Below are 26,011 nucleotides of genomic sequence, written 5' to 3' on the forward strand. Positions count from 1 at the left end.
CACGGACTCTAAACCATGATTCAGTCTACCACTGAAGATATTTCAAATCAGCACTGTGGTCGGTGCTAGCCGGGTGCGGAATTCGTCAACAACTAGTCTTCGCTGGAATTCGAACCCCAGTTACCTTATTAGGAGACAAACTTTCGAATCTCTGAGCCACAATATCCCCTGCTAGTTTGATTAGATCAAATAGATTCACGTTTTTAATAACGATAAATTTTGCTTGCAACAATACTTTGCTTGCAAGGTAACAGTAGTAAAAAGTATTTACATCAGGGTCAAAGCTGTGGTTGAAAGTTTAGCTCTCATACAAGTTGAAAAGGTCCAAACTTTAATTTTAGATAAATTCTCGAAAGTATGAGAAATTGACAATTAAATCTGGCTGTAATATGAAAATTTATTCCCTTATTGCAGTCAGGTAAAGTATTTATATTTCTGCTTCATCATCAGGCTTGCTGTGCAAAGTGTTCAAATATTCCACCCTCAAAAACAATCCATTTATTATACAACCGATATTCCATTGTAATTGTCTGATACGATTTATTAGATAGTGCGCTTTCAATAGTCAAAACAGTTTGGATGTTCATGTAGGGAAATAATTTGGTTAATAAAATAGTTTAAATAAATTAAGTGGAAATTAAATGATGCATACATAACTGTACTTTACTGTATTCTGTAAGGTTCGCTACCCTTCAAATCGATTCAGAAGCTAATCAAGTTCCACGCATGCTGTCTCTTACAGGTATCCAATTAAATCTGATTTAAATCATGTGATTAGACAAGAGTACTTTATTGTTGAGTTGCTATTGGCCACTTCATCTAGTTTTTAGTAAAAAGCTATATTATGCGTCAGAAAGCGCTTCGCAGTGTTATGAGCACTTAATTGTTGCATAATTTAAGAGTAACGAAAGAACAGTCTTCAGTATTTAAAGTGAGATCAAAATAAATCTTAAAAAAGAAAAAAAAATATGAGTGGTATATCTTGAATGTTATTCGAAGTTAAGCTTTTTATTACTTATGCTTTTATAATCTGCAAACACTGAGGCTTATCTAACTTCTTTGATTTACATATCATAAAACACACTTAATTAAACATTGGAGTTAACTCCCTTCCTCGCATCTAAAAGTACGGTTACAGATATGTGCAAGTCTGTAAAACGATTAAGTTTTTATCTCTTCCCTCAGTGATAAAATAGTACGTGCTTTCCATAAACGTAATACGCTTAAGAATGAGTGATACAAGTGAGAAAGTTGAATTGCATTTTTTTTTTTTAATTTTAAGGAACACAGTTAATTTAAGAAAAATTTAATCCTTCAAAATTGCTTAACTTTTTAACACGCTTTTTAATTTCGATTTAAAAAGATTTGACAGGCTATCAGTTTTTTGATGTGTGCTTTTATAGCAAATAAAGTTAATAAATAACGAATCAGAAGCTATTTCATATAATTTATTCAATGAAATTCTTGAAGTATTTTTCACGAGGCATTTGTTCCATTATCACACTTGTCACTCTATGTCATTTTCGTAAATTTAACCATTGGCTTCAGGAAAAAGCGGCACTTTCACACCTTGAATATTTCATATGTTTAAAACATGCCTCCTCAGAGCTTTATTGAGCAAATACAAAATGTAGCAGTTACAAGGAGACAGATCTGAACTATAGGCTAAGTAGCACAGAATTTCCCATTTTAATTTCTGTAGAAACTCCTTCATTGCCTCATCTGATTGTTGTCTTTCTTTCTCGTGCAGCGAGATGACGCAGAAAGATCTTTCACTAAACGTTTGTTTTTGATTGCCTTCTAAATCTTATCAACATTTCCCAATATTTCTTGACATTGGCTTAAGCTCCACAGTTTTCAGATATCGACAAAAAACGGCTTTGGTAATCATCATTTTTATTGCACGCATCTTTCAGAAATGAAGTCATTGAACTGGACACTACTCGATTATTATCAATGCTTATATAACTACCATCTAGCGAGAGAAAAATGCTCAAATTTTTCTTATTATAGCAACTGCAGTTCAAGCACATTTGTAATTTTATCATCATCATAGCTTTATCTTAACCTCGTAATTTACTGATTATATATAATAAAAAAACATGGGGGGGGGGGGGTTGATGTAACAATCAACCTCTCAACCGGAATCCCGCTTTAGTGGAAGTATCCGATTTTTATGGAAATCCAATGTGAATTATTAACAGGAAATAAATAATCTATAGAAGCGGCACGAAATTTGCGTGTAAATAATTTGAGTGGTGTCTAATTAGTGATAGTAACTTTTTTGAACATAGCAGAAAACATATTATAAGCAGGGATTGGACAAAATTATGGAAACTTTTCTATACCAAGCTAATTTATTTTTTCTAGATTTCTCAAACAATAAAATAATAGCAGTAAATAATAAAAATAGCATTTTAAAATTGGAAAAAAGTCGTTAAAAAATGCACAAAATATGGGATTTAAAATTAATCAAGCCAATTTATTTTTTCTAGAGCCAATTTATTTTTTCTGGATCTCTCAAGCAATAAAATAATAACAGCAAATAATAAAAATAACATTTTGAAATTAGTAAAAAAGTCGTTAAAAAATGCACAAAATATGAGATTTAAAATTAATCAAGCCAATTTATTTTTTCTAGATTTCTCAAACAAATAAAATAATAACAGCGAATAATAAAAATAACATTTTAAAATTGGAAAAAAATTCGTTAATAATGCACAAAATATGGGAATTAAAATTAATCAAGCCAATTTATTTTTGCTAGTTTTTCAAACAATAAAATAATAACAGCAAATAATAAAAATAACATTTTAAAATTGGAAAAAAGTCGTTAAAAAATGCACAAAATATGGGATTTAAAATTAATAAGGCCAATTTATTTTTTCTAGATTTCTCAAACAATAAAATAATAACAGGGAATAATAAAATAACATTTTAAAATTGGAAAAAAGTCGTTAAAAATGAACAAAATATGGGATTTAGAATTAATCAAGCAATTTATTTTTTCTAGAGCCAATTTATTTTTTCAAGATTTCTCAAACAATAAAATAATAACAGCAAATAATAAAAATAACGTTTTAAAACTGGAAAAAAGTCGCTAAAAATGCTCAAAATATGAGATTTAAAATTAATCAAGCCAATTTATTTTTTCTGGATTTCTCAAACAATAAAATAATAACAGCGAATAATAAAAATAACATTTTAAAATTGGAAAAAAGTCGTTAAAAATGCACAAAATATGGGATTTAAAATTAATCAAGCAATTTATTTTTTCTAGAGCCAATTTATTTTTTCAAGATTTCTCAAACAATAAAATAATAACAGTAAATAATAAAAATAACATTTTAAAAATGGAAAAAAATTCGTTAAAAAATGCACAAAATATGGGATTTAAAATGAATTTTTTACAGTACTTATGAGCGGAAAACATTAAAAAAAGTTTCATAATTTTGTTTTAACCATTGATAACTTGTGAAAAAAGCCAGATTAAAATATATTGACAATGTAAAAGTTTCCAAAAATTTTCTAATTACCTTTTTTTAAATTTGAAGCTTTAAGTGATATAGGATTTTCCGCAAATTTCATTATGTATCATTACGTGGTCAGTACAACAAAATGTGACGATATTAGGAATGAAAATATATGAAATAAATCATATTTTAATAGGGGATGGTGCTATGTAGTGCGGAGGTCGTTTTTAATAAATCTTGTTTAGCAGTACAAAGCAAAAATTGCATACTTATCATGAAAGAAGGAATTTAAAAGCACATATCTTGAGCAATTCATATTGATTTTTTTTTTCAAATTTTGAAGCGATATTTTTGTTATTAATCAAACATTACACTAAAAAATTTGTTTAATTTTATTGAATATCTTTGCAGTTATATTGAGAAAATGTAAGACAAAAAAAAAGTTCTTTTTATCAAAATATTCAGATTTCATGAATATTTATGATAGGTTAGTGAAATTTTACACAGTTATTGCTTAACTCTAGTAATCTTTGCAAGTTACAAACTAATTACCTATTTTCTCAGCAGGGAGTGGGAAGGCGGGAGTGAGTTAACCGAAAGGAAAGAGATTCTTCCATTCATTCACTGTCCGCGCTTCATGTGATAGCTGTGCGCACTTTTCAGTTCATGAACAAAGTTAACATTTAATGAGTTTCAACTGGTATGGGATATATAAAAAGATGATTATACTTTTTATGTGAGAGATTTCTTCGTTTGCTTTTTTTTTTCATAAACAACAGACTTTATAGATTGTTCCGTTCTTCATCGCTCATTTGAGTAAGTGTTTACATCATGTTAATTTCCTTAAACTAACATAAATTGTAAATCGTTTTACGATTATCATTTCATTTTACCGTTTCATAACATTATCATATCATAGCAAAATTTTTATTATACAAATACTTTACACTTTTAGCATTGTCTTTGTTATTTTTGATTCGTGTAATGTTATTTTGTTTTGTTTGTTTATTTCATTATTAATGAGATTATTACAATTTATATCTCAATGCATTATTTGTCAAGCTTTTGCGTTAAGATTATGCTAAAAAGTACGAGGGTTGCTATTTATATTTCTGGCCTTGGCAACAGTAAGTGTTGCTAGGCGACCGCAAACGATTTTAATCGAAAGTCTGATATTTTTAAAATTCAGCAGACGATTTACCATTATAGCTTCATTTGTGTTGTTGACAGTAAATTGAAAAGTTCTTCTCTTTCAAAAAATGGAATTGAATCGTGAACATTTTCGTGCCATTATTTTTCATAACTTTCGACGTGGATTGTCAAGACAAGAGTGCTTCGATGAACTTAATTCTTTATTCAGCGATAAAGCGCCATCCTACAGCAGTGTAAAAAATTGGTATTACGAATTTAATCGTGGTCGATGTTCGATCCAAGACGAATCCCGTGCAGGTCGTCCAAAATCCATTGTTGTGCCAGAAAAGATCGATGCTGTGCGTGAACTGATAAAGCAAGATCGTCATGTGACATACCATGAGATAGAGGCGTCTTTGGACATTAGTATGACTAGCATCAATAAAATATTGCATGAACATTTAGGCGTAAAAAAAATTTGTTCGCGTTGGATCCCGCATAATCTGACAAACGCTCAAAAAAGGCTCGTGTCGATTGGTGCAAGGAAATGTCGGAAAAATACGTTCAAGGTACATCAAAGGCTGTGTATAACATCTACACAGGTGACGAATCATGGATCTATGCATATGAGCCGGAAACAAAACAGCAATCAACTGTATGGGTCTTCCAAGACGAGGCAAAACCAACAAAAGTTGTTCGAGGAAGAAGCACGTCGAAACAAATGATTGCCTGTTTCTTCGGCATTAACGGTCATGTGGCAACAGTGGCGTTAAAGCAACGCAGGATGGTCAATTCCGAATGGTACATGACCATTTGTTTGCTAGAAGTCATCGGAGAAATTCGAAAAAAGCAGAAGAACAGGCGATTCATTCTTCATCATGACAATGCGAGCTCTCACACATCGACTCAAACAAAGGCATTTCTGACGGAGTGAAAGATTGAACTGATGGGTCATCCGCCGTACAGCCCTGATGTGGCACCCAATGACTTCTTATTCCCACACATCAAAAATAAATTACGTGGACAACGATTTTCGACCCCCGAAGAAGCGGTCGATGCATTCAAAACGCATGTTTTGGAGTTACCTCAATCGGACTGGAAAAAAAAGCTTTGAAAATTGGTTTAAACGCATGCGAAAGGGTATTGATCATCATGGAGAATATTTTGAAAAACAATAAAACCAATTTCGATCCTACATATTTATTTTTTCATTATTAGGCCAGAAATATAAATAGCAACCCTCGTATTACATTACTTTATACTTTCATTTTCACTTGTTTGTTCACATTTTTTTGTAACATGGAATTTAGTTGAACATTCAAATAAGGTGATAAAAAAAAATTATTCATACGAAATATTTTGTTTCGTTTAAATTTTAGTTCATTTTCTAAGAATATATACTTTTTTAAATTTTATAATACTTAATAAAATTATTAATAAATCTGAAAGTTTTTTGATGAAAGAGTCCGACATATTACATTTTATTATCATTCTCGCATTATAGATCATTACAATATTTACTTTAGTAGGACGCTCTACCTTTCTTTTTGTTGCTCACGGACTCTTCTTGAAATAGAAATTTCATTAGTAAAAAAATTATTCCATTTTATATAATTTATTACAATCACATTTTTTATGCCTCCCATTTATTGTGATTTAAAGTTGAACTAAAAAAAGTTGAAAGAGTTATATTTTCCAAGTAGTATTAACAAGCCTCATAGTTACTTTATACATCAATGAAGCCAACAAAAACTTCTTACTTACTTAACTTTATAAAAAAGATTACGAAACTCTAATCTGTAATACAGTTATCATAGATGATAGTGTTTGCTAGCTTTGTGTTTTATGCGAGAAAACTTACTGAATGTACTTGTCGTAATTTTTAAAACTATATAAAAATCTACAAAATCAACATTTTTTTCAAAAGCAAATATTACTCCAGTTATTTTATATTATAACTATCAATGAACAATAGGAATATGGGTCACTTTGAGGGAATAACGTTCATCTTCATTTTCGATACATTTTAAACATAACGCAACTTCAAATACAATACACCAGTTGAACTATATGATAAACTCGCTTTAACTAGAGGTTCATTTTTTTATTTGGTATTTTTAATGAAAAAAACTTATTCACATTTGCATTACATGAATGTAAAATGCAAGAAAACCGCAGGACACTCAGGTATATGTTGACAAAATTATTCTATCCTTTAAATTCACAGCGGATTTCTGTCGTAATATAACATGAAATGCTGATTAATACTTTGCAATTCATAATATATTTGCTATAAATACAACACTTAAAGTTTCTTCATCCATTTTTTTCCTATAATTTCAGCCAAAATTTCAATGAAACTTTCTGTTAGAATATCAAGTAGTACGTTCATTGTAGTGGGTACAAATATATTGATGGCATTAATTAACAAACTCTGTTTATATTTTTGCATGTAAGACATTTTGTATCTGCAAGTTAATCTTGTATCAGACTAAAAAGACAAGCATGAAAACAAATTCATATTTAGTGAAATCTCCTTAGAAACTGCATTACACGGAGTGAAAAACAATGAAAATTTTACAGATTTCTTTTAAGAGCACGTTACTTTAATTTTTGATTCCACAGTCACTGAGGATATCTTTCGTCAACAGTGTCTCTTCATGCAAATTTAATTTCAATCTCGCCAAGCAAATATTTTATTACATATTATCTCGTGCATAATTTCAAAAAGACAAGACTTTTCATGTAATTACAAGGCTAAGCTGAGAATCCCAATTCTCAAAGATATAGATTATTAATCCCTGGACATATTAAATTTCTTGATGTAGAAATGATCTCTGATGGCACTGCAAACAATTCGCAACGATAAACAACTCGCAAGAGATGCCAACTGCTCCGAACACGTCAAAATAATATAAAAAGACGATAAATAACAAAAAACTAAATTTTGCAAATATTTGACTATTTTTGCTTGCTTTTTGAAAGGTATAGCATGACATAACTATCATAAAGTGATGAATATTATAAGTTTACGAATTATTCAGAAAAATTGGTGGATGAAAATCTACTAAATTGAATTTATAAAACCAAACATCACAATTGATAAACTACTACTTTAAAATATTTATTTGCTGACCGGAACAAGTTGGCATCTCTGTGCTGAAGACGTCTGAGACACGACAATTATTGTTTCGACATAAGAAACAAATGACGTCTCTCAGACGCCTTCGTATGTCAAGGGGTTAAATATAGAGAATGTGATTGATTCGTAATAATTTGAATCGAAAATATAATTATCTGAAATCGATGTGCTGAATTACTCAATCTAATATAAGTATAGTTGACTCATATTTAGTTAACTAGATTTTAATGGAATTTAACCTAGCTATTGGGTTTAAAATTCAAAAAGTCAATTATCTAAACATCAATACTAATTATAATATTAAATTTGCGTTTCAATTTACATATGTCTTCATTTTACAATTAAGACTTTCCCTTTCAAAAACGAACTGAGAAGAGCATTTCAAATAGTTATATTTTATGGTAATACTGCAGTTAGCCTGTGAGCTGTTAACAGCAGTATAAAGTACCCAGCAGCAGTACAAATCAACTTTAAACACCCTTTAAAAAAAGCTACATCGAATATATCCTACATTTTCACTAACAATTTTGTCTATTTTAACCGATAATTTCATATTTTATTTTAGGAGGAGTGACTCTTAACATTTTCTTTGTCACCATGCAAGTGTAGAGAATACTTAAGATAAATTAAGAAATGTTTTTCCATATTTATTGAAGGCTTGTGTTACTGATTAAATTAATATTCTTCATTTCAATACAATATGATGTTTTTTAAAAAGTTCAATGTGTCAAAGATCAATGTATTTTGAAATAAATATTTTTCCAACATTTTTAAACAGTTACATAGTTTTTTCAGCATTTTTTCATGAATTTCTCCTGGCTTGAATCATTGTTCTCAAGTAATTCACCTTAAAAACTCATGGAAATTTAGAAATAGTTTTTTGAATAAAGTCATATGCCCTCGCAATAATCTAAATCAGTAATTCCCAAAGTGGTCTATATCAATCTCCAGGGGTTGACGGGGTCCATGTCAAGTGAGAAAAAAAATTTGGGGTCCATGAAATGAAAATGGGGTCAACGATAGTGGATCTCATATAAGCGGGTCATGAATTTTAATTTTCGCATTTCATGAATGAAATAATCAACATACACTGATAGTACCTATTTACTTACATTCTACCTTATAATATAAAGACATATATCTATCTACATTCTACATAATTACATCTACATATCTGCATTACATAATTCAACATAGAAGTAGCTATGCAGTAAAAAATTTATTAAAATTTAAGTTATTAGGATTATTTTTTGATATACAAACTGAATTATTATAGACTAGCAGTTGCCTGCAGCTCCGCGCCCGCGTATGTTTTTATTTTCTCTACGTGTAAGGTTTTGTTTTGTAACAAAAAAGTATTTTTCCGAGGTAAATTGTAGCCTAGCAAGTGTGTCAACTCTTTAGCTAGCTAGACCTTCAATTTTATCCGCGCACAAGATACGGGAGATTTGTTGCTCATTTTTTACGTGAAAACGTAATTGTTTTGATCGTTTTGAATTTAATTCATAAATGTATAAAATTATCATATGTTTTTTTCTTAAGTTTTCACACTACACATCACTACAATTAGAAATTTAAATCTTTCACAGACCAGCTATCATACAAATCTTTCACTACACCAGTTGTCAGAAATACATTTAAAGTTGATGAATTTACAAAAATCTATATCAGGTAAGAAGGGGGTCTACTCAAAACCGAAAAGCATGGCAAGGGGTCTACGAGACAAAAGAGTTCAGAAACCACTAATCTAAATCAGCAATCATTAATTTCATAAAGAAATATTTTTGAATATGTATATATTTATAAAAAAAAAGTTTTCTATAGATCATCATAAGCGAACTGTTCTAAAAGATAGTTTATTTTATTAAGCAATATTCATAAAATTTTTATACTTATTTCAATTTATAAAAGAAAATTATTATGTCCATAAGCAAAATTTGTATTTGCATTTTAATGATTATATATTAATTTTAAAAAACAAATTTCAAATAATGCATGCATTGAAAAATGAATTGGGTAAAACCAACTAATATAATTTTTGATGTAATGTTTCCAGGTAGGATTTTAATTGGTTTAGATATCTTTTGCCATAGGAAGAGATAAGAATAGCTTAAACCATAAAACATAGATGATCCTGTTGAATTTTTCTTCGTTTTTTCTTCCAAAGATAAGCTTTGCCTAATAATATAACACAATGTGTTGTAAAAATCTGATAAATATCATTACAAGCTCCATTTCAGTCTGAGGAAGGCGTTTAATAAAGTGTTAAATCTAAAAATAAATGATAAGTCGAGTATTTAATAAAAGTGTTCTTTCGGAATATTTAAGTTCTATCATAGGAAATATTATGGCAGCAAAAATAATTAATTGCCTATTGTTTAACTTTCTTAAAAAGACTGTTTAGTCTTAGTAGCAGAGTGCTATAGCTTTATTATTCTTCAAAAAAAGGTAAAGTTATGAATTGTTTTAATAATGAAAAAACTTTGTGATATTTTTTGCTTAATTTACATGCCTCAATCTTAATAACTACCCTAAAATCAAAAGAAATCTGGCAGATTAAATAAAAGTGTTCACCCGGTAAATATTAGGCAGTAAAAAAATAGGAAACGTTTATTGAAGAAAATATATTTCTATTATTGTGACTTCCAAATAAACATTATCCACATCAACATCATTTTTAGAGTCATGAATTATGGTCCAATTGTTGATAAACACATAAAAAAATGGCGTTACCTTTATATACACCGAAGAGCCATTACGTTATGACCACCCTGCTAATAACATTTAGGACCACCTTTAGCCCTCAAAACTGCTAGCACCCGCCGTGGTTTTGATCCCACAAGGGGCTGATAGGTAGTCTGAGGTATCTGGTACCAAGCGCTCACCAACTGGTCCTGCAATTTCTCCACCACATTGCGAGGGGGTAGCGTGGCAGCACGAATTTGGTGTTCCAAGTAGCACGAATTGAATCTTCCAAGTAGGATCACAAATGCTCTATTGGATTAAGGTCAGGTGAGTTTGGGGACCAAGACATGACTTGAAAGTCACTGGAATGTTCCTCGAACCAATCAATGACGATTCCATCCTTATGACATGGTGCATTATCCTGTTGGTAAACACCATCCACCGCTGGAGAAACTGTTGCCATGAATAGGTGAACCTGGTCTGCAACTATGTTCAAGTAGCTTACAGGCGACAGGGATTGTTCTATGAGGATTATGGGTCCTAATGTGTCCCATGAAAACATTGTTCCTGGGCGAGAAACCATGAAAACCGGGGAGAGCCCATTGTTATAGATGGAGGGTGGTCATAACATAATGGCTCTTAGGTATATATATATATATATATATATATATATATATATATATATATATATATAGAACGTACCTGACTGCGAAATCAATGGCTGCGGGTTCGAATCCCGCTCAGGGCATGAATGTTTCTCTCTCTGTGTTGTCCTTCGCTGTTTGTGACGTGTGAATGTTGTCCCCCCCCCCCTATGAACGGATATCTGTGGCAGTGTGGCGTAGATAATGTTGCTCGCCTCCATGATTTTGGACACAACGTGCTCACAGGTGGCAACGCAAAATGAGTGACACTTCCGGTACTTTCCATGGCGATGAACGATAAGTTATATTTATAAAATTATTATCAAAAATGTCTACCTGCTGCGTGGTGTATGCGAAGTAATTCGTGACATCTATAAATTATTCACTAGAACACTTGTAACAAATATCCTGTTCAAAATGAATAAGTAATTTTGAAGAGCATTTTGAAAATTTCCTTGGTTATTCCAATTATATTCTAATTTCTTCAAATCATATCTAATTATTATGTCTCTCTATATTTCTGATGAAAGCTGGTTAATCACAAGTAAAAAATAACTTCAAAGATAAATTATTTTTTCGTGTATTCTGGCATTGAGTGGAATAGTTTGATTTCTTTATAGATTAGACGCATCATTAACTTTACTTTAAAAAAGAATTACCCACATATTTTTAACCGGCGGTCGGAAAATAAATAAATGCTGCCTGTAACAGACAGAAAAAGTTCGCTCTGACTCATATGCCCTAGTGACTCAACCGGAAAATTCATTAACTGGTAATTGGTAGTAAATTTGCCGAATTATTAATTTAATGATAGATGATTCATCATAATTTTTATGACTGTTATAATTCAATTATTTAAAAATATTTAGTTAAATTTAATTTAAAAAAAATTTACAAAAAGTTCAAACGTGATTAATTTTTCTTATAAACATATCCTGGTGTGTGTGCCTTAAAAAATACACCTAGTATTTATTGACTCATTATATAATTTACATTACATATTCATATCTTGAAAAAATGAGTTATTCAAAATAAATATTTATACAATAGTTTTAGATTAAATAATTTTGGAAAATAACTTTCTTACAGGATCTATCTTCCTATATAGCAATAAATTCTGAAAATAATACATCTTCTCTTCCTGTTTTCTTTGCTTTGTTTGGTAATTGTACAACATATAATGCAATTAACTTCATGTCTGTCTTTTGTACTACCCCTTGTCTAATTTAAACAGATAGAAGTCAAATCGTAATGACCACTCCTTCAATTGATGTAACACAAGTTATTTCTTGACAAAAGTGGGTTATCTAATGCTGCTGACGTGAGTGCCGTCAGCAACAGATTTGGAAGAGTGTTCTTGCTTAAGTAATCGTGATGGCAGTTTATTCTGCTTTTTAAATAGGTTATTATTTGGTGAAATTATTTCTTCTTCGTAATTGAAAATTAAATCATTGAATTTCAACAATGTCTCACTAATTTAGATAAAAATATCAGATGCGTAAATAGGTACAAATACAAATTACCATTTTTTGTATATAAATCATAGTTTCTAAACTCTTATTTAGATCATCTCGAGACTAGTTTTATTTAATTAAACATAAAAAAAAATGCACCGGAAATAATATCTTTTCTGCCTGCTTATCAAAAATGCAATTTTTCTCCATCAAATCACACCCATTCCCTTCAAATAAACATAGAGAGGTGAGAAGGAAAGTTTTTCAGGTATCATTTACAATGACATAATAAAGCTTCTTACAAAAAAAAAGAACACTTTTGTCATTAGTTTTTCATATAAAACACCCTTTTTATTGCTATAATTACTGGACTAAAATGTACTCCATAGAAATAGCAAGAAATTGTGCTCACGATGAGTTGTGCCAGCAACGAATTTTGCTCACGATGAATTACCGTTGCGACTAGTAAGGAGTGTTACCCACGAAGAATGATTGCCGAGAAAAATTGTGGCCACGACGTATTGTGCTTGCGACGAATTATCTTAGCAACGAGTTGTGCTCGTGATGAATTGTAGCTGCAACGAATTGCGTTCACGATGGATTGTCCCACGAAGAATTGACACAAAACCTGTTTTATCACGAAAAAATATTATTAAATTGGGAGAGTAAAATAAATAAAACTTTAAACAGTTAATTTCATAAAGTCAACGTAGCCTTTTAAAAGTTAAAAACAACGAAAACAATCTAATAAATTTTCAAAATTATTGCGTGACAAAAGATCATTTTTTGTCTCCAAAATTATTTACTAACTATTCTAAGAGAAGATATCCTTTGAATATTGAATATAAACTCATCCTGTGTCGATTGATTTTTGGGTAGTTTTCAGTCATTACGTTTAGTCCTAACTGGTAATAACCAGAATCAAAGAATGGAAATAAAGAACATTTATATTTTTCTTTGGGCATTATTGGACCCATCTCTCATGAACTCTTTCCTTTATTCATGATTTATTAGACTTTCTCTCATCAAATACGCTTCTTGCTGAAAAGCTGCTTGATTAATTTATTTATGGAAATGTTTTTTTTCTTCCAAAGAATTCGGGATAAACACATATTTCTCCCAAACGAAATATTGGGTCTAAGGAAACTATATATTTTATTTTATACCCATCGTTGAACAGCTGACCTATGCTTGGGTTTACAACTACTAAAGTTCAACTCCATATCCTTGCAATTTTGAACTCAATCCAGAAGACAACGGAACTCATGGATCAAGTATCAAGTATTGGGAGAAATTTGCCTTCGTGGAGGACTTTTTTTTTATTCTAATCAGCATTTGTGTTACATGTAGAGGGAAAATACGAAAACCTCCCACGGTTAGCCTGACGGCAAGGGGACTCTAACTCATGATCCGTCCACCACTGAGGATATTTTACGTATGCACTGTGGTCAGTGCAAGCCGTATGCGGCATTCGAATCGACCAGTCATCACTGGGAGTCACCTTATTGGAAAGCGGACGTTCTATCCCCTGAGCCACCACGTCCAGGAAACTATGTAATATTGAGCGAAATTTAAATTTTTCTAAAATTGATTATAAAAAAACCATTTTTAAGGTAGTCATCCCAGCAAAAATTCTGACTAGTACCTTCAAGAAAATGAAAAACTGGTTTATGAATATTTGAAAAACTAACTACTTTTTCGCTCCAAATTAATATTCTTAGAACTGAGATCTGTCGCAGGTATTCTCTAATACTAATAATTTTTTAAATGATAATCGAGATAAGTCTTTGAATGTTTATTTAGAAATTTTGTACCAGTATTTTAATTTTTTGAGGACACTGGTCACATTTTCATGTAAGTATAGATAATAATAATCATATAATATCATATATATATATATATATATATATATATATATATATATATATATATATATATATATATATATATATATATATATATATATATATATATATATATATATATATATATATATATATATATATATATATTGTGTTGTGTGTGTAGTGGTATTTTTCGTGAATGTGTGCTAATAAAGTTATTTACATACATAAGCTTGTGTTCTTGACATAAATAATGGCTTGTAAACTCTTAACTCTTGCCAAATTGAAGAATTGAATAAACCAGGTACGTTCATGATACACGGGATTTGGTGGAAGGACAATAACACTCGGGCATGCAGGCCCCAGTTATTTATTGTTTTAAAATATCAGAGGCATACATCAGGGGCATATATACACATAGTATCAGTCTACTACTAGTTAAGTTTATTAGATTTTGTGATTTTTATGCATGTTTTTACGCTACTATTTCTTTTATAACTAACAAAATTTTCTTTGCAGGATAATCTTATCATATGATTATGCGAAATAAGGTTTCGAACAAATGATTTATGAAAGAAAAGCGATGGATTTTGAAGGTGATTATTATTTCAATTATTTGTTTGATTCAAATTCAATTATTTGTTTGATAATACGAATTTTAAATCAAAAGATTTAAAACAAGGTAGGCTTTTAAGTCTGAAAAATGTACACTGGTCTCAATGTTCTTTAAATTAAACAAACAAGCTCAATATTCAGGATCATACACCAAGTTCTTCCACATCGTATGGAACAACTGTCACTGTTTTTTCTACTAGCTGTAGAAAAGCCATTAAAATATTTAAATTACTTAAACACAACTTCCTATTATGATTTTTACGTTGTTACTTTTTCATTATATACAGGTAGTATCTCGATAGAATATTTATTTAATTACCTAATAAAATGCCTTGAATAATTTTCAAACACAATTTCTTTTTGTCACTAAACTCTCATAAATAGAAATTTAGTATAAATGCTTAAGCAATTGTAAAATTATTAAAATAAAATTTCAAATTTCGACTAACAATAATGGTATATATTACACTAAACGTAAAAAGATACATGAATAGATTGTTCATTTAAGAGCCTAATAACATGTTTAAAAATAAATTTTTTATTCAGAGATAAATTAAAGATTAAAAAATCGAAGTTTTCAAAAGTTCATCAAAAATGATTAGAAAACTCTAACAGCAATCACAAGTACTACTTATATTATCAAAATCGCATACTGTTTAAGCAGATCACTTAACCAATAATGTTACTTCTTTCCCCCCCCCTTATCTAAACAACTCTATATTTAGTAGCTTTTACTCACTAAAAACATCTATATCATCCTTATAAACCTTTTTTCCGACAGTTAATTTGCTTTGTTCCCACATTATCTGAAAATTAAAAATAATGCTTGAAATTTCAAATTCTGATGTTAGAAATATTATTTGTTGTTCGACAATGAGAAATAGTATGTCCATTTTTGTACCATTGCTTGTTCTTTATTCATTTTGTTCAGCTTTATTTATTCATAGTTCGACAAAGAAGTATATTCCTGTTTATAGAACTAAAACTATAATATATCCATTTTCGTGTTTTATTCGCGTTGGTTAGCTTTATTCATACTTAGCACTAAGTGTACCCTATCGCCATTTGAATAATATAAATTTTTTTTTTTTCGTTTAACACATTTTTACTTATAATAACGATATACGCATGAGGTTTACATTGAAAAAATATTTTAAAAAAATACGATTTTGTATATTCAGTATGCAATTAACTACTTTCCATTTTCAGACTGGAATTTGAGCGTTTTCGAGAATTTCAGTGATTACATGGAATATGACAGAGACGAGTCCTACGGCATGTACTTTTTAGATGAGCTTATCCCCGTAGCTCTTGTGTATGGAATAACGCTGGTCGTTGGGTTAATCGGGAATATTTTAATCATATACACAGTTGTCAGCTTCCGAAGAATGAGGACCATCAGCAATGTCTTCCTTGCATCTCTTGCAACAGCAGATCTCTTGGTCGTCGTAATATGTGTCCCAGTTAAGGTATTATTATTATTTTTTTTTTTTTTGTTCTTTTCTACAAAAGTGACATTTTGGTATGTAAATCACCTTTCAATATCTTTTTTAAAATTCCTACATTAAATTAAACAAAGTATTTAAAATTTATTTTTTCAGGCGTAAATATAATTGAGTTCGAAAACCAGTCATCTCCACTTTTTAATTAAAATTTGATTCTTGCATTTTTAAATTTAGTTGACGTAAATGCACAGTCATGATATAAAAAAATCCATGTCCTTCTAATTGGTATGGTATATTTTGTGACTCGAAAACATGCCATATCCTGGAGATGAATGGTTGTTGAAAAAAACTTGGAAATATACCGATAGATTCTAGCCGTTGTTGCTTGTGAAATCGTTCGCATAACCTAAGAATTAATTATTTAGTTTAGACTTGTTATTTTGTTAATGCTTTTTATCACAGAATGAGTGATTCAGAGATCAGTTCTTTCGATGGTACATGCAAGAAAATAAAGAGGAAGTAACTATGAACCATAAAGGAGGTGACTCCAAATAATATGGTACTTGATTTCAAAAGCTGGTGATGAAGTATTAGAAGAAAAATATGTATTCAAAATGCTCATTAATATCAAAGAGAAAAAAAATTAATTCTCGTAATGTTTCGCGTTTTATTTTAGAACTTATCGTAAAAAATGTCTGTGTTACTAAACAAACAATTTAAAATATTTATTTTCGAAAGTGTATATATTTTCGTTTTTCTATATCAATAATGTTTCGTTTTGTTAATGGTATTGTGTTGTGTTTTTTAGCGGCCATCACAAACATCTTGGTGTTCGACGAATTAGTGAAGCTTCAAGTCAAAATGTCTATGGTGGCCGTTAATAACGCATCTCTATTAACGAAACGAAACACTATGTTTATAGAACGACGATAACCTATACACTTTCAAAAATTCTTTTTTTAAAAATATTTATTTATTTAGATATATTTTTTTACAAAGTTGCTCGAAAATGGAATTCGAAATTTTACGGTCACATGGTCTTGGTGACATTAAAAGCTATTTTTAATCAAAGAAAAAAAAAGTTACATTATTTTTGTTTCAAAATAGGGAAATAAACAAAAAGAAAATAATAATAATAACTTTTCAGAGTCTGAAAATTAAAAAAAAATAATAAATAAAAATAAAACATTGAAAGGAAATTTGCAATTTTTTTAAAAAAATAATTATTCAGGGTTACAAACTTGAAGTTAAAAATTAGAAATTAAGGCTTAAAAAAATTTAATTTTATATAAAGTTAAACATTGAAGGGATTTATAGAATTTCACAAAAACATTTTTTTTCTCTTTGAAAAAATATTTTTTTCCTTAAAATTATCTATTTATTTACTTAATGTAATTTGAGAGAAATTGAAAAGAAAGAAACACGAAATATTATGGTCACAAGGTCCACTATTATGTTTAGTGTCTAATTTAACGAAAAAGATTTAACTATCATCAACGGCTCAAAAGTACAATAAAAATACAATTCTGAGACGATATTAGAGTAAACAAAATAAAATGTATAGACAATTACTTTCCTAAAAAACTGATCATATTTTTATGTATATATATATATTAAAATAAGTGGTTTGATGGATAAAGAAAAAGAAAATTTATTGCTTTTTCAGAGTGTAACTTCAGTGAAAGGCAACTTTTTGATAGAATTCAAATGTTTAACTCAGTTGTGCACAATTTTTTGAACAATAAAATAGATTACAGAAAGAAAAAAAGAAGCAAACGCTCGTCAAAGCTAAATTCAGGGATGATTGTATTCTGGGTGTACCCCGGCCGGTTTTTTTGTATCCTCCCTCTAGGTCAAGAAAAGAAACTAGTAGCCAGGCATGTGATTTTTTTCGCGGAATTGCGCGTATCTCAAGACCATTGATTTGTGGACTTCCACGAATCATAACTTATAATCCTGCGAAATTTTCACAGCAATTTAAAATTTAAAGTAAGAAATAAGTTCTGCAATCTAGAATCTAAGCCTTCGCTAAATCGTGAAGTTTTCAAACACGTGAATCTTCAGCAATTTTAAATTTTGTTTGTCGGATTTTCATGGTTTTTAATGTTTGAAACTACGCCGGAATTCTCTAATACTGAGATTCATATTCCCGCGATTTTAAAATCTGACATCAATTTTCGTACTTACCTAATTTAAAAGATATTCATTGTGAATCTTATTCATGTTATTTAAAAATCGTACATCGCGATTCATATTCAAGTCAGTTTAAAATCCGATGTCGCTATTCGTATTCGCTGAATTTAAAAAATCATGCATTCAGATTCACACTTACGCGATTCAAAAATCCAATATCGTGTTTTGTATCTTTGCCTTCTTAAAATCCAATATCATGATTCATATTCATGCGATTTTTAAATCCAATATTGCGATTCCTGTAAGAACTTTTCTTAAATTAGTTACTATAAAAGTGTACATTGTATAAGAGTGTAATTGATAAGTAATTTAAATATAAATCTTAGTTCAAAAATTATATAAAATATAATAGTACATAATTTGATATCTTGTTACGAGTTTTTACTCATAAAACTTTCAGGGTTTTTCAGTTTGTACCACAATCACCGCTGTAAATTCTAATATTTGACGTCACATAATTAAATCAGTGATTAATACATTTTCAACTTCCTGTTACACTTAAAACGATATCAAATGTAAAAAAAATTAGACATTGAAAATTTTCGAAATTTAGAACAAAACCAAAATTGCTGAAACAACACATTTAAGAATGCTTAAAGTTTGCTTTACGTTGATGGTGTTAAGCCAAATTTTTGTTTACTGATGAGCAAATAATTATCTAGACGTTCCAGATCGATTAAGATATTATTGGCATGATTTAAGGCAAGAAACTTTGAAAATATCGAAGTGATTTAAAAGAAGTAGTTTGATTACGATATGCGCAGATTTAAATACGAGCACTAAGACTCATATAATCTTCATTCTTCACAAAGGCTGAAAACAAATTCACTCAGCTGAACAAAGGCAGGTTATCAAGACATACTTTCCAACAACTTTGTACAGAGCAAAGATAAACTGAGGAACCAAAATCGGATTTTGTTACAAATGCTTCAATCCCTAAAAATTTGCCCACGACAAATGGTTAACAAAGAATATTAAAAGACTGAAATTGCCTACCAAAAGCGTTGGCTCGAACTTGTTAATTAATACCATTGTGGTCTCAGATCTTTTTCCAGCTATTTGTATTGGTTCAAATTTGAAAATTATGAATTTAATAGCATAAAAAAGCATAATTTATATTAATTATATTTACACGTTCCTTAAGTTTCATTTCTGAAACAATGATAGTTTTTCCTAGTATTACTAAAATATGTTTAAAAATTAAGATTTGAACTCCAACTATTTTCAACCACTGTATTAAATAAACTCAATGGGATGTTATTAAAGTAACCCCATGTAGACCATCGTAGAAAACGTTTAACTAGGGCCGTTTCTATCTAATAAAATTGTGAGAAAATAATTTCAGGGTTAACAATGATTTATAAAAAATAAAAACAATTCATACAGCTAATTACCAAAAATAATTTTTTTTAAAAACATTGTTTTTGGTGGGAATCGGAAAATTTTACCTACTGCAAAAAGAATTGTCCATAAACTTGAACTTTTGTGCTTATAAAAAACTAAATTTATGAATTCTGTGTTTAAGACAGGAAAGAAACTCGATATCTTTATTTCAGTTTGGACAGCTATTTTCCTATTCGTGGGCACTGGGTGAAATTGGTTGCAAATTTGTCCACTATGTGCAGAACGTCTCCGCAACCTGCTCTGTACTCACACTCACGTCGATGAGTGTCGAAAGGTAAGTTTTGAATTCCCACCTCACCAAGTATGTTTTTGATACTTCAAAAAAAATATCACTGCCATGAATTGATGCAATGTTACTGGAAAATCTCTTAATAATTACAGTAAAGACAACTCAAAAAGTGACAAAACACAAACATCAAAAAAAAAAATTTTAACCAGTGGCATACAATTAAGTCTCCTCCTCTAAGTAAGTGCTAAAAATTTGCATTATATAGTGTATGGACAAAACGGAGAAAAAGAGGGAAACTAATATGCTGCTATTTAAACAAGAGGAGCATTGCTTCCAGTGTAATTTCTTTAAGATGAATCGAGAAGAGGAAGAATGAGAAGAGGAAGAAAGAGAAGATGTGAAGGTCAAGATATGGAACCGGCCTTTTCCCAAAATGGGGTATTCGAGCTTTACGATTGTGAATTGATCACTTGCGATGGACTTGATTCAGATACCTTAATATGCGTAAGACCGAAATGGATTACCGGCTCAATGTGTGGCCAAGGAGTTACACATAGAACTGAATGTTTCTTACAAAACTTTAAATAAGACCATCCATACAATGCTGTTGCAGTGCAAGTAATATCTTACATTATTCTTGATTTATAGTATATATGGATGGATGATCGTGTAAAGCTAAGGGTGGTGGCGCTAGTGGTAAAATTGCTCTTTCAAGACTTCCGGGTTGCTGCTTCCGCTATATTTTTAAGCAACAGATTGAAAAAACACGCCATCATATTATTGCATCATATCTTTTGCAGTATTTCACATGTACCGAGTTCTTTCTTTCAGCCTTTAAACTTCAGCATTATCATATTAATATTATAATCATTAGAATATTTTCTAATTAGGCTAACTTAAAAAGATATTTTTAGCGACATTTTATTCAAATGTAGCCAAATGAGGGATAAAATACAAAGCATGGCAAACCTTAAGAATTATTCACAATGAGATATTAACTTTCCAAAATTTTTTTTGTCCTTACGACCTCTGAGAATCAATACATTTCTGAAAGCTCTTATGAATGGTACAATTATGTTTAGATTTGAACCCAAATTACAATAACAAAACTGCATAGAATATTAGGCTTGTTCACACATCGCCTCGTAGTCATGACATAAGCGGAGGGATACACCGGAAATTTTCTAACTTTCTTCCGGTTTAAGGACGCTTGTTATTGTTTACATTAGACCATGCACCCATCCATATATGTAGTTTAGAAGAACATTGAGTATTAACTTTTAATCTTGAGAAATAATCTATTCATTTTCTAGATACTATGCCATTATGCATCCAGTGAAGTCCAGATATCAATGCACAATGAGACAGGCTCGACGCGTTATCATGGTTATATGGTTCCTTTCATTCGTCACTGCTCTTCCCATCATATTAGCACAAGTAAATTTTATATTATTTCACGATTTTTCCTCTCTCGGTTTTATCCGAAAGATAGCTATAGAAATATGCTTGTTATATCTTAGCACGAAATCTGAACAGGGGAAAAAAATAATTATACTCATAAAAAATTCTGAGAGAAAATTATCATTTCTGATTATCCCTCTAATGCAGAATCGCCCTTTACGCTTTCAAATTATTTTATGAATTTTTAAAAAAAGGCTATCTAAATTTTACTTATAAGTTATCTACCTGAAATGCAGTAGGGTGGTTCAAGGCTCGATGGCATGTTTGAGGCAATCTGCTTAAGAAATCGGTTTTACACTAAAGTTTTATACTATACTATTTCTACGAAAGTTATTTATACATTTGGATTTTGTTGTAGTTAAAAACGATCGCCAATATATTTTAAACATTTCTTATAGTAGTTATCCTTTTACCAGCATTAATATAAATTAGAATTTAAAAAAAAAGTACTCTTAGAGAAAAATAAGCATTACCGATTTCAGTTTAAACATTAAATTGATTTTGGCACGTTATTGAATTAACAAGACAAATGTTTCTTTTTGCAGATTGTAATAATTTTGTCACATTTGCAAACTGTACTGATTTTGTTATTATTTGCAGATCCATATAGAGGTAGGAGAACGATACAAGGCATATTGGTGTGTTCGAAATTGGCACCAACCCTGGCTTTGGCGAAGTTATGAAGTCTATATGCTGATCCTGATTTTAATTGCTCCTATCTTAATAATGGGTTTCGCATATACTAAAATATGTCACCAGTTATGGATTGTGGTAAAGGACAGAGCAAGTATGATATCAGGTGAAATGTAAGTTACAATTGTGTTATAGATACACTACTGGCCATTCAAATCGCTACACCAGGAAGGCGACACAGCATGAACGTGAAATTTGCAGGACGGATCCAGCATGTTGTGGTATGCAAATGATTAGTTTATTAGCGACACCTACAATGTGTATAAAACAAGAGATTTGACAGCAAGTTTCTCATTCAGAAATTAAATTTAAGCGTTGTTCTTGGGTAAAAAGTTTTTGTTATGCCTCGTGTAAGAAGGAGAAATGACTACCAGCACGTGTTTGAGTTTGATTGAGGTCGAATTGCGGCCGACCCTGATTGCTGTTTATCATACCGAAGTATTGCTGCTCGCGTTGGTCGATATCCCATGACTGTTAGCAGAATATGGAATCGATGGGTTCATGACGGTCATTTGAAACGCCGTGCAGGATCTCAGCGGCTCCCATCACTAACAGCCGAGAAGACAGACGTATGTTATCCCCATGGCCTTAAGGGATTGTACAGCTATGGCACGAACCCTGAGTCAACAAATGGACATCATTTGAAAGACAAGTGTCTGCACGAACAGTTCGACGACGTTTGCAGCAGCACGGTAACCATGGCTTCGACTACCCCTGACGCTGCACGACGAATCCAGGTTCTGTTTAGGGCATCATGATGGCCGCATTTGTGTTTGGCGACATCATGGAGAACTTTGAACAGCAGCCGTTACATTTCTGATGTGTTAGGGCCAGTTGCTCTGCCTTATCTTCGAGGCCTTCATAACGCTGCGTTTCAATAGGACAATGCAAGACCGCATGTTACCCACACTGTACTGACCTTCCTTGACACAGAACATGTTTTCCTGATCTCTCACCAACTGAAAACGTCAGGTCAATGGTTGCCGTACGACTGGCACGCCATCACTCGTCAGTTACTATGGTCGATGAATTGTGGCATAATGTTGAAGCTGCATGGAATGCAGCACCCGTTCATGATATCCAATCTCTGTTCGACTCGATGCCGAGAACAACTGCTGATATTGCTGCTAGGGGGGGGGCTGCTCTGAGTACTGATTCCTCAGGATCTATACATCCAAATATCTTGAAAATTGAATCACTTTTTCTTCCAACTATAATGTATGTGCCCAATAAATATCATTTTGTTATTTGCATTCCTTCCTGTTGTAGCAATTTTAATGGCCAGTAGTGTACTTCCTCCATTTGTGCACATACATTCTCAATTTTTTTTTTAAATGCTTAACTTAAGAAATTTTTATAACTTAGGCCGGAAACTGAAACAGCTCTAAAAGAGTCACCCTCAAGGCGTCATTTTTTGACTTCCAACAATTCAAGTAGGAAAATGAAGCGAAAGCGGAAACTCCAAAAGTTGGAAGCGGACAACACAACTGTCAAACAGGTAGAACAAGATAGTCAACTCACTTCACAATTTTTCATTTTGTTTTTTTGTTGCAAATAAAAATGGTTCATGCTTTCACCAATTACACGTGTTTAAAGTATGAAACATATCAGGGAAATCCTTTAGCCATCGATAAAAGAACGAAGGGTATCTTTAACTATGCTGCAGTTGGGTTAAGAACAATAAATAGCATATTAACACATAAAAGAAAAATATATAGTTAACAGGAACAGACGACTGTTTCAGTACTGTAACAAGTAATGCCATCATATTGAGGTACGAGAGGTGGAAATATTAACGGTACCAACATAGTTTTAACTAGTATTTAATTTAGATGGAAAAAAATTTGAAAACCAATGAGGCGAATAGAACAAGATCGAAGGTAGTTATTTCTAAATATAATAAGAGAAAAAGTGGGAAAAGAAAGGGCAAAAAAATAAAGAGAATTTTGTAAACGAGTAGAAAATAAGGGATACTTAAAAAACTCCAACGTTTATAGAATGAGAAATGATTCTCAAATGACAGTTCCTACTTTTTTATGTAATTTCTTCATCCAATAATTCTATCAATACTAAAAAAGACTAATGCCTCCACTTTTATAAACATTATTTTACTCAATATTTTTAACGTTATTAATAAAACTTTCATAACATTGTTACATGTCTACAAGGACTCAGACATAAATTTAAAAACTACTGAGATGAAAAATATACAAGCACTTTACTCTGAAGCATAATTGGTTAGAAAATATAATTATTTTGTTTTCAGGTTATAAAAATGCTAGTGGCTGTCGTGATTCTCTTCATCACCTGCTGGTCACCCATTCTCATCACAAACGTTCTCACATCTTTTGATTTTCTCGACAAATTGAACTACGGTTACTTAAAACCGATGAGGACTGCTTTCCACCTTATGTCTTATTTCAACAGCTGTATAAACCCATGTGTGTACGGCTTCTTGAGTAACAACTTCAGAAACAGTTTTAAGGCTGTTATCCTCACCTGCCTGTGTGGGAAGAAGCAGAAGAGGGTACAGAGCGTTCTCAGCCGAACAGGCACAACGTCAATCAGCTATGGTAGGCCTACTTTCATCACCTGAAGTCTTCAGTTAGCAATCACTATGAATCTTTTGAACAGACTGACTACGGCCATCTAGTGTGACCTCTGAAGTCACTTTGTAACTGCCAGTCAAAAGCTTCTTTGTGTACTATTTTAGCTAGAATGCTATCAAAACATGCATCATTACTAGTGAGGAATTTATTTGTATTCCATGCCTGAAACAGATTTCATCATCTTAATGAATGTTATGAGCTGAACAAGTCCATTAAAGCCCTCCCATATTTATGCTTAATATTTTATTATTATTTAATTACATTAATTAAACAGTGCGCAAAACTTTTTAAAAAAAAGTACGCTGGAATAACTTAACTAATAATCATCATACAATCTTCATTGTTCAAGAAGATCTCAAGCATGTTCAGGTTGCGTAGCCCAATTATTCAAGAAAAAATAAGCACCTTTTAAGCACTCAAAAAATAATTTCAAGCACTTTAAAAAAAATATCATAACAATGTGAACTGTGTATTTTGCATAATTCGTAGCGAAATTCAACATGGTAAAGGAAAAATCTCATTTTGAAAAAGGGAAACTTACGCACTTTTTAAAAACACCTAATGAAAAAAGCACCTTTAAGGACTTTTAAAAAACGAAAATAAGCACCTTTTAGCACTTTCTAAAAACGCTACGCACCTTGATGACCTTAAATAATCCACGCAACAAAATGCACATTCACTAAATTAACTACCTTTTTTAACTCAACAAATTCGGATTTTTGTCCTTTAAAGCATGAAGGAAGCTTTCATCAGAAAAATGTGATCCACGCAGTTTAGGAATGCTACGTTTATGCACATTTCGCCATATCTCTATAACAAATAAAATAATTTTAAGCACAATTATAAAACTCAATTATCAAAGGAAAATTTAACGTAATTTTTTTTCACATTATTTAATAACGATTTAAAAATTTTTGAATTGTTAAGTTTAAGGTATTTACACTTTTTGAAGCAAGAAATTTTAAATTACAAAATCTAAAATATTATCA

At 31.0% G+C, this 26,011-nt stretch overlaps 1 protein-coding gene across 1 annotated transcript; it reads left to right on the plus strand.

The window, feature by feature from the left end:
• Positions 1-4,089: 4,089 nt before the first annotated feature.
• On the plus strand, positions 4,090-25,260 carry LOC107442042 (QRFP-like peptide receptor). The gene is made up of 8 exons (XM_087167653.1): positions 4,090-4,289; positions 14,893-14,969; positions 16,198-16,457; positions 20,183-20,304; positions 21,573-21,696; positions 22,321-22,526; positions 23,779-23,911; positions 24,680-25,260. The coding sequence occupies exons 2-8, from the start codon at positions 14,936-14,938 to the stop codon at positions 25,007-25,009; spliced, it is 1,209 nt and encodes a 402-aa protein (XP_087023779.1). The 5' UTR covers positions 4,090-4,289; positions 14,893-14,935; the 3' UTR covers positions 25,010-25,260.
• The last annotated feature ends 751 nt before the right edge of the window (positions 25,261-26,011 follow it).

The sequence above is a fragment of the Parasteatoda tepidariorum genome, chromosome 7 (assembly GCF_982258835.1).
Source record: "Parasteatoda tepidariorum strain Cologne lab strain chromosome 7, Ptep-v5.0, whole genome shotgun sequence".
Classification (NCBI taxonomy): domain Eukaryota; kingdom Metazoa; phylum Arthropoda; class Arachnida; order Araneae; family Theridiidae; genus Parasteatoda; species Parasteatoda tepidariorum.

What these genes read in the sequence shown, in the direction of transcription:
- LOC107442042 (XM_087167653.1), top strand. Translation starts at nt 14,936, where the DNA reads ATGATTTATGAAAGAAAAGCGATGGATTTTGAAG. An exon ending in TTCCCATCATATTAGCACAA is followed by an intron (nt 21,697 to 22,320) that starts GTAAATTTTATA and finishes TATTATTTGCAG; the next exon opens with ATCCATATAGAGGTAGGAGA. An exon ending in ACAACACAACTGTCAAACAG is followed by an intron (nt 23,912 to 24,679) that starts GTAGAACAAGAT and finishes TTTTGTTTTCAG; the next exon opens with GTTATAAAAATGCTAGTGGC.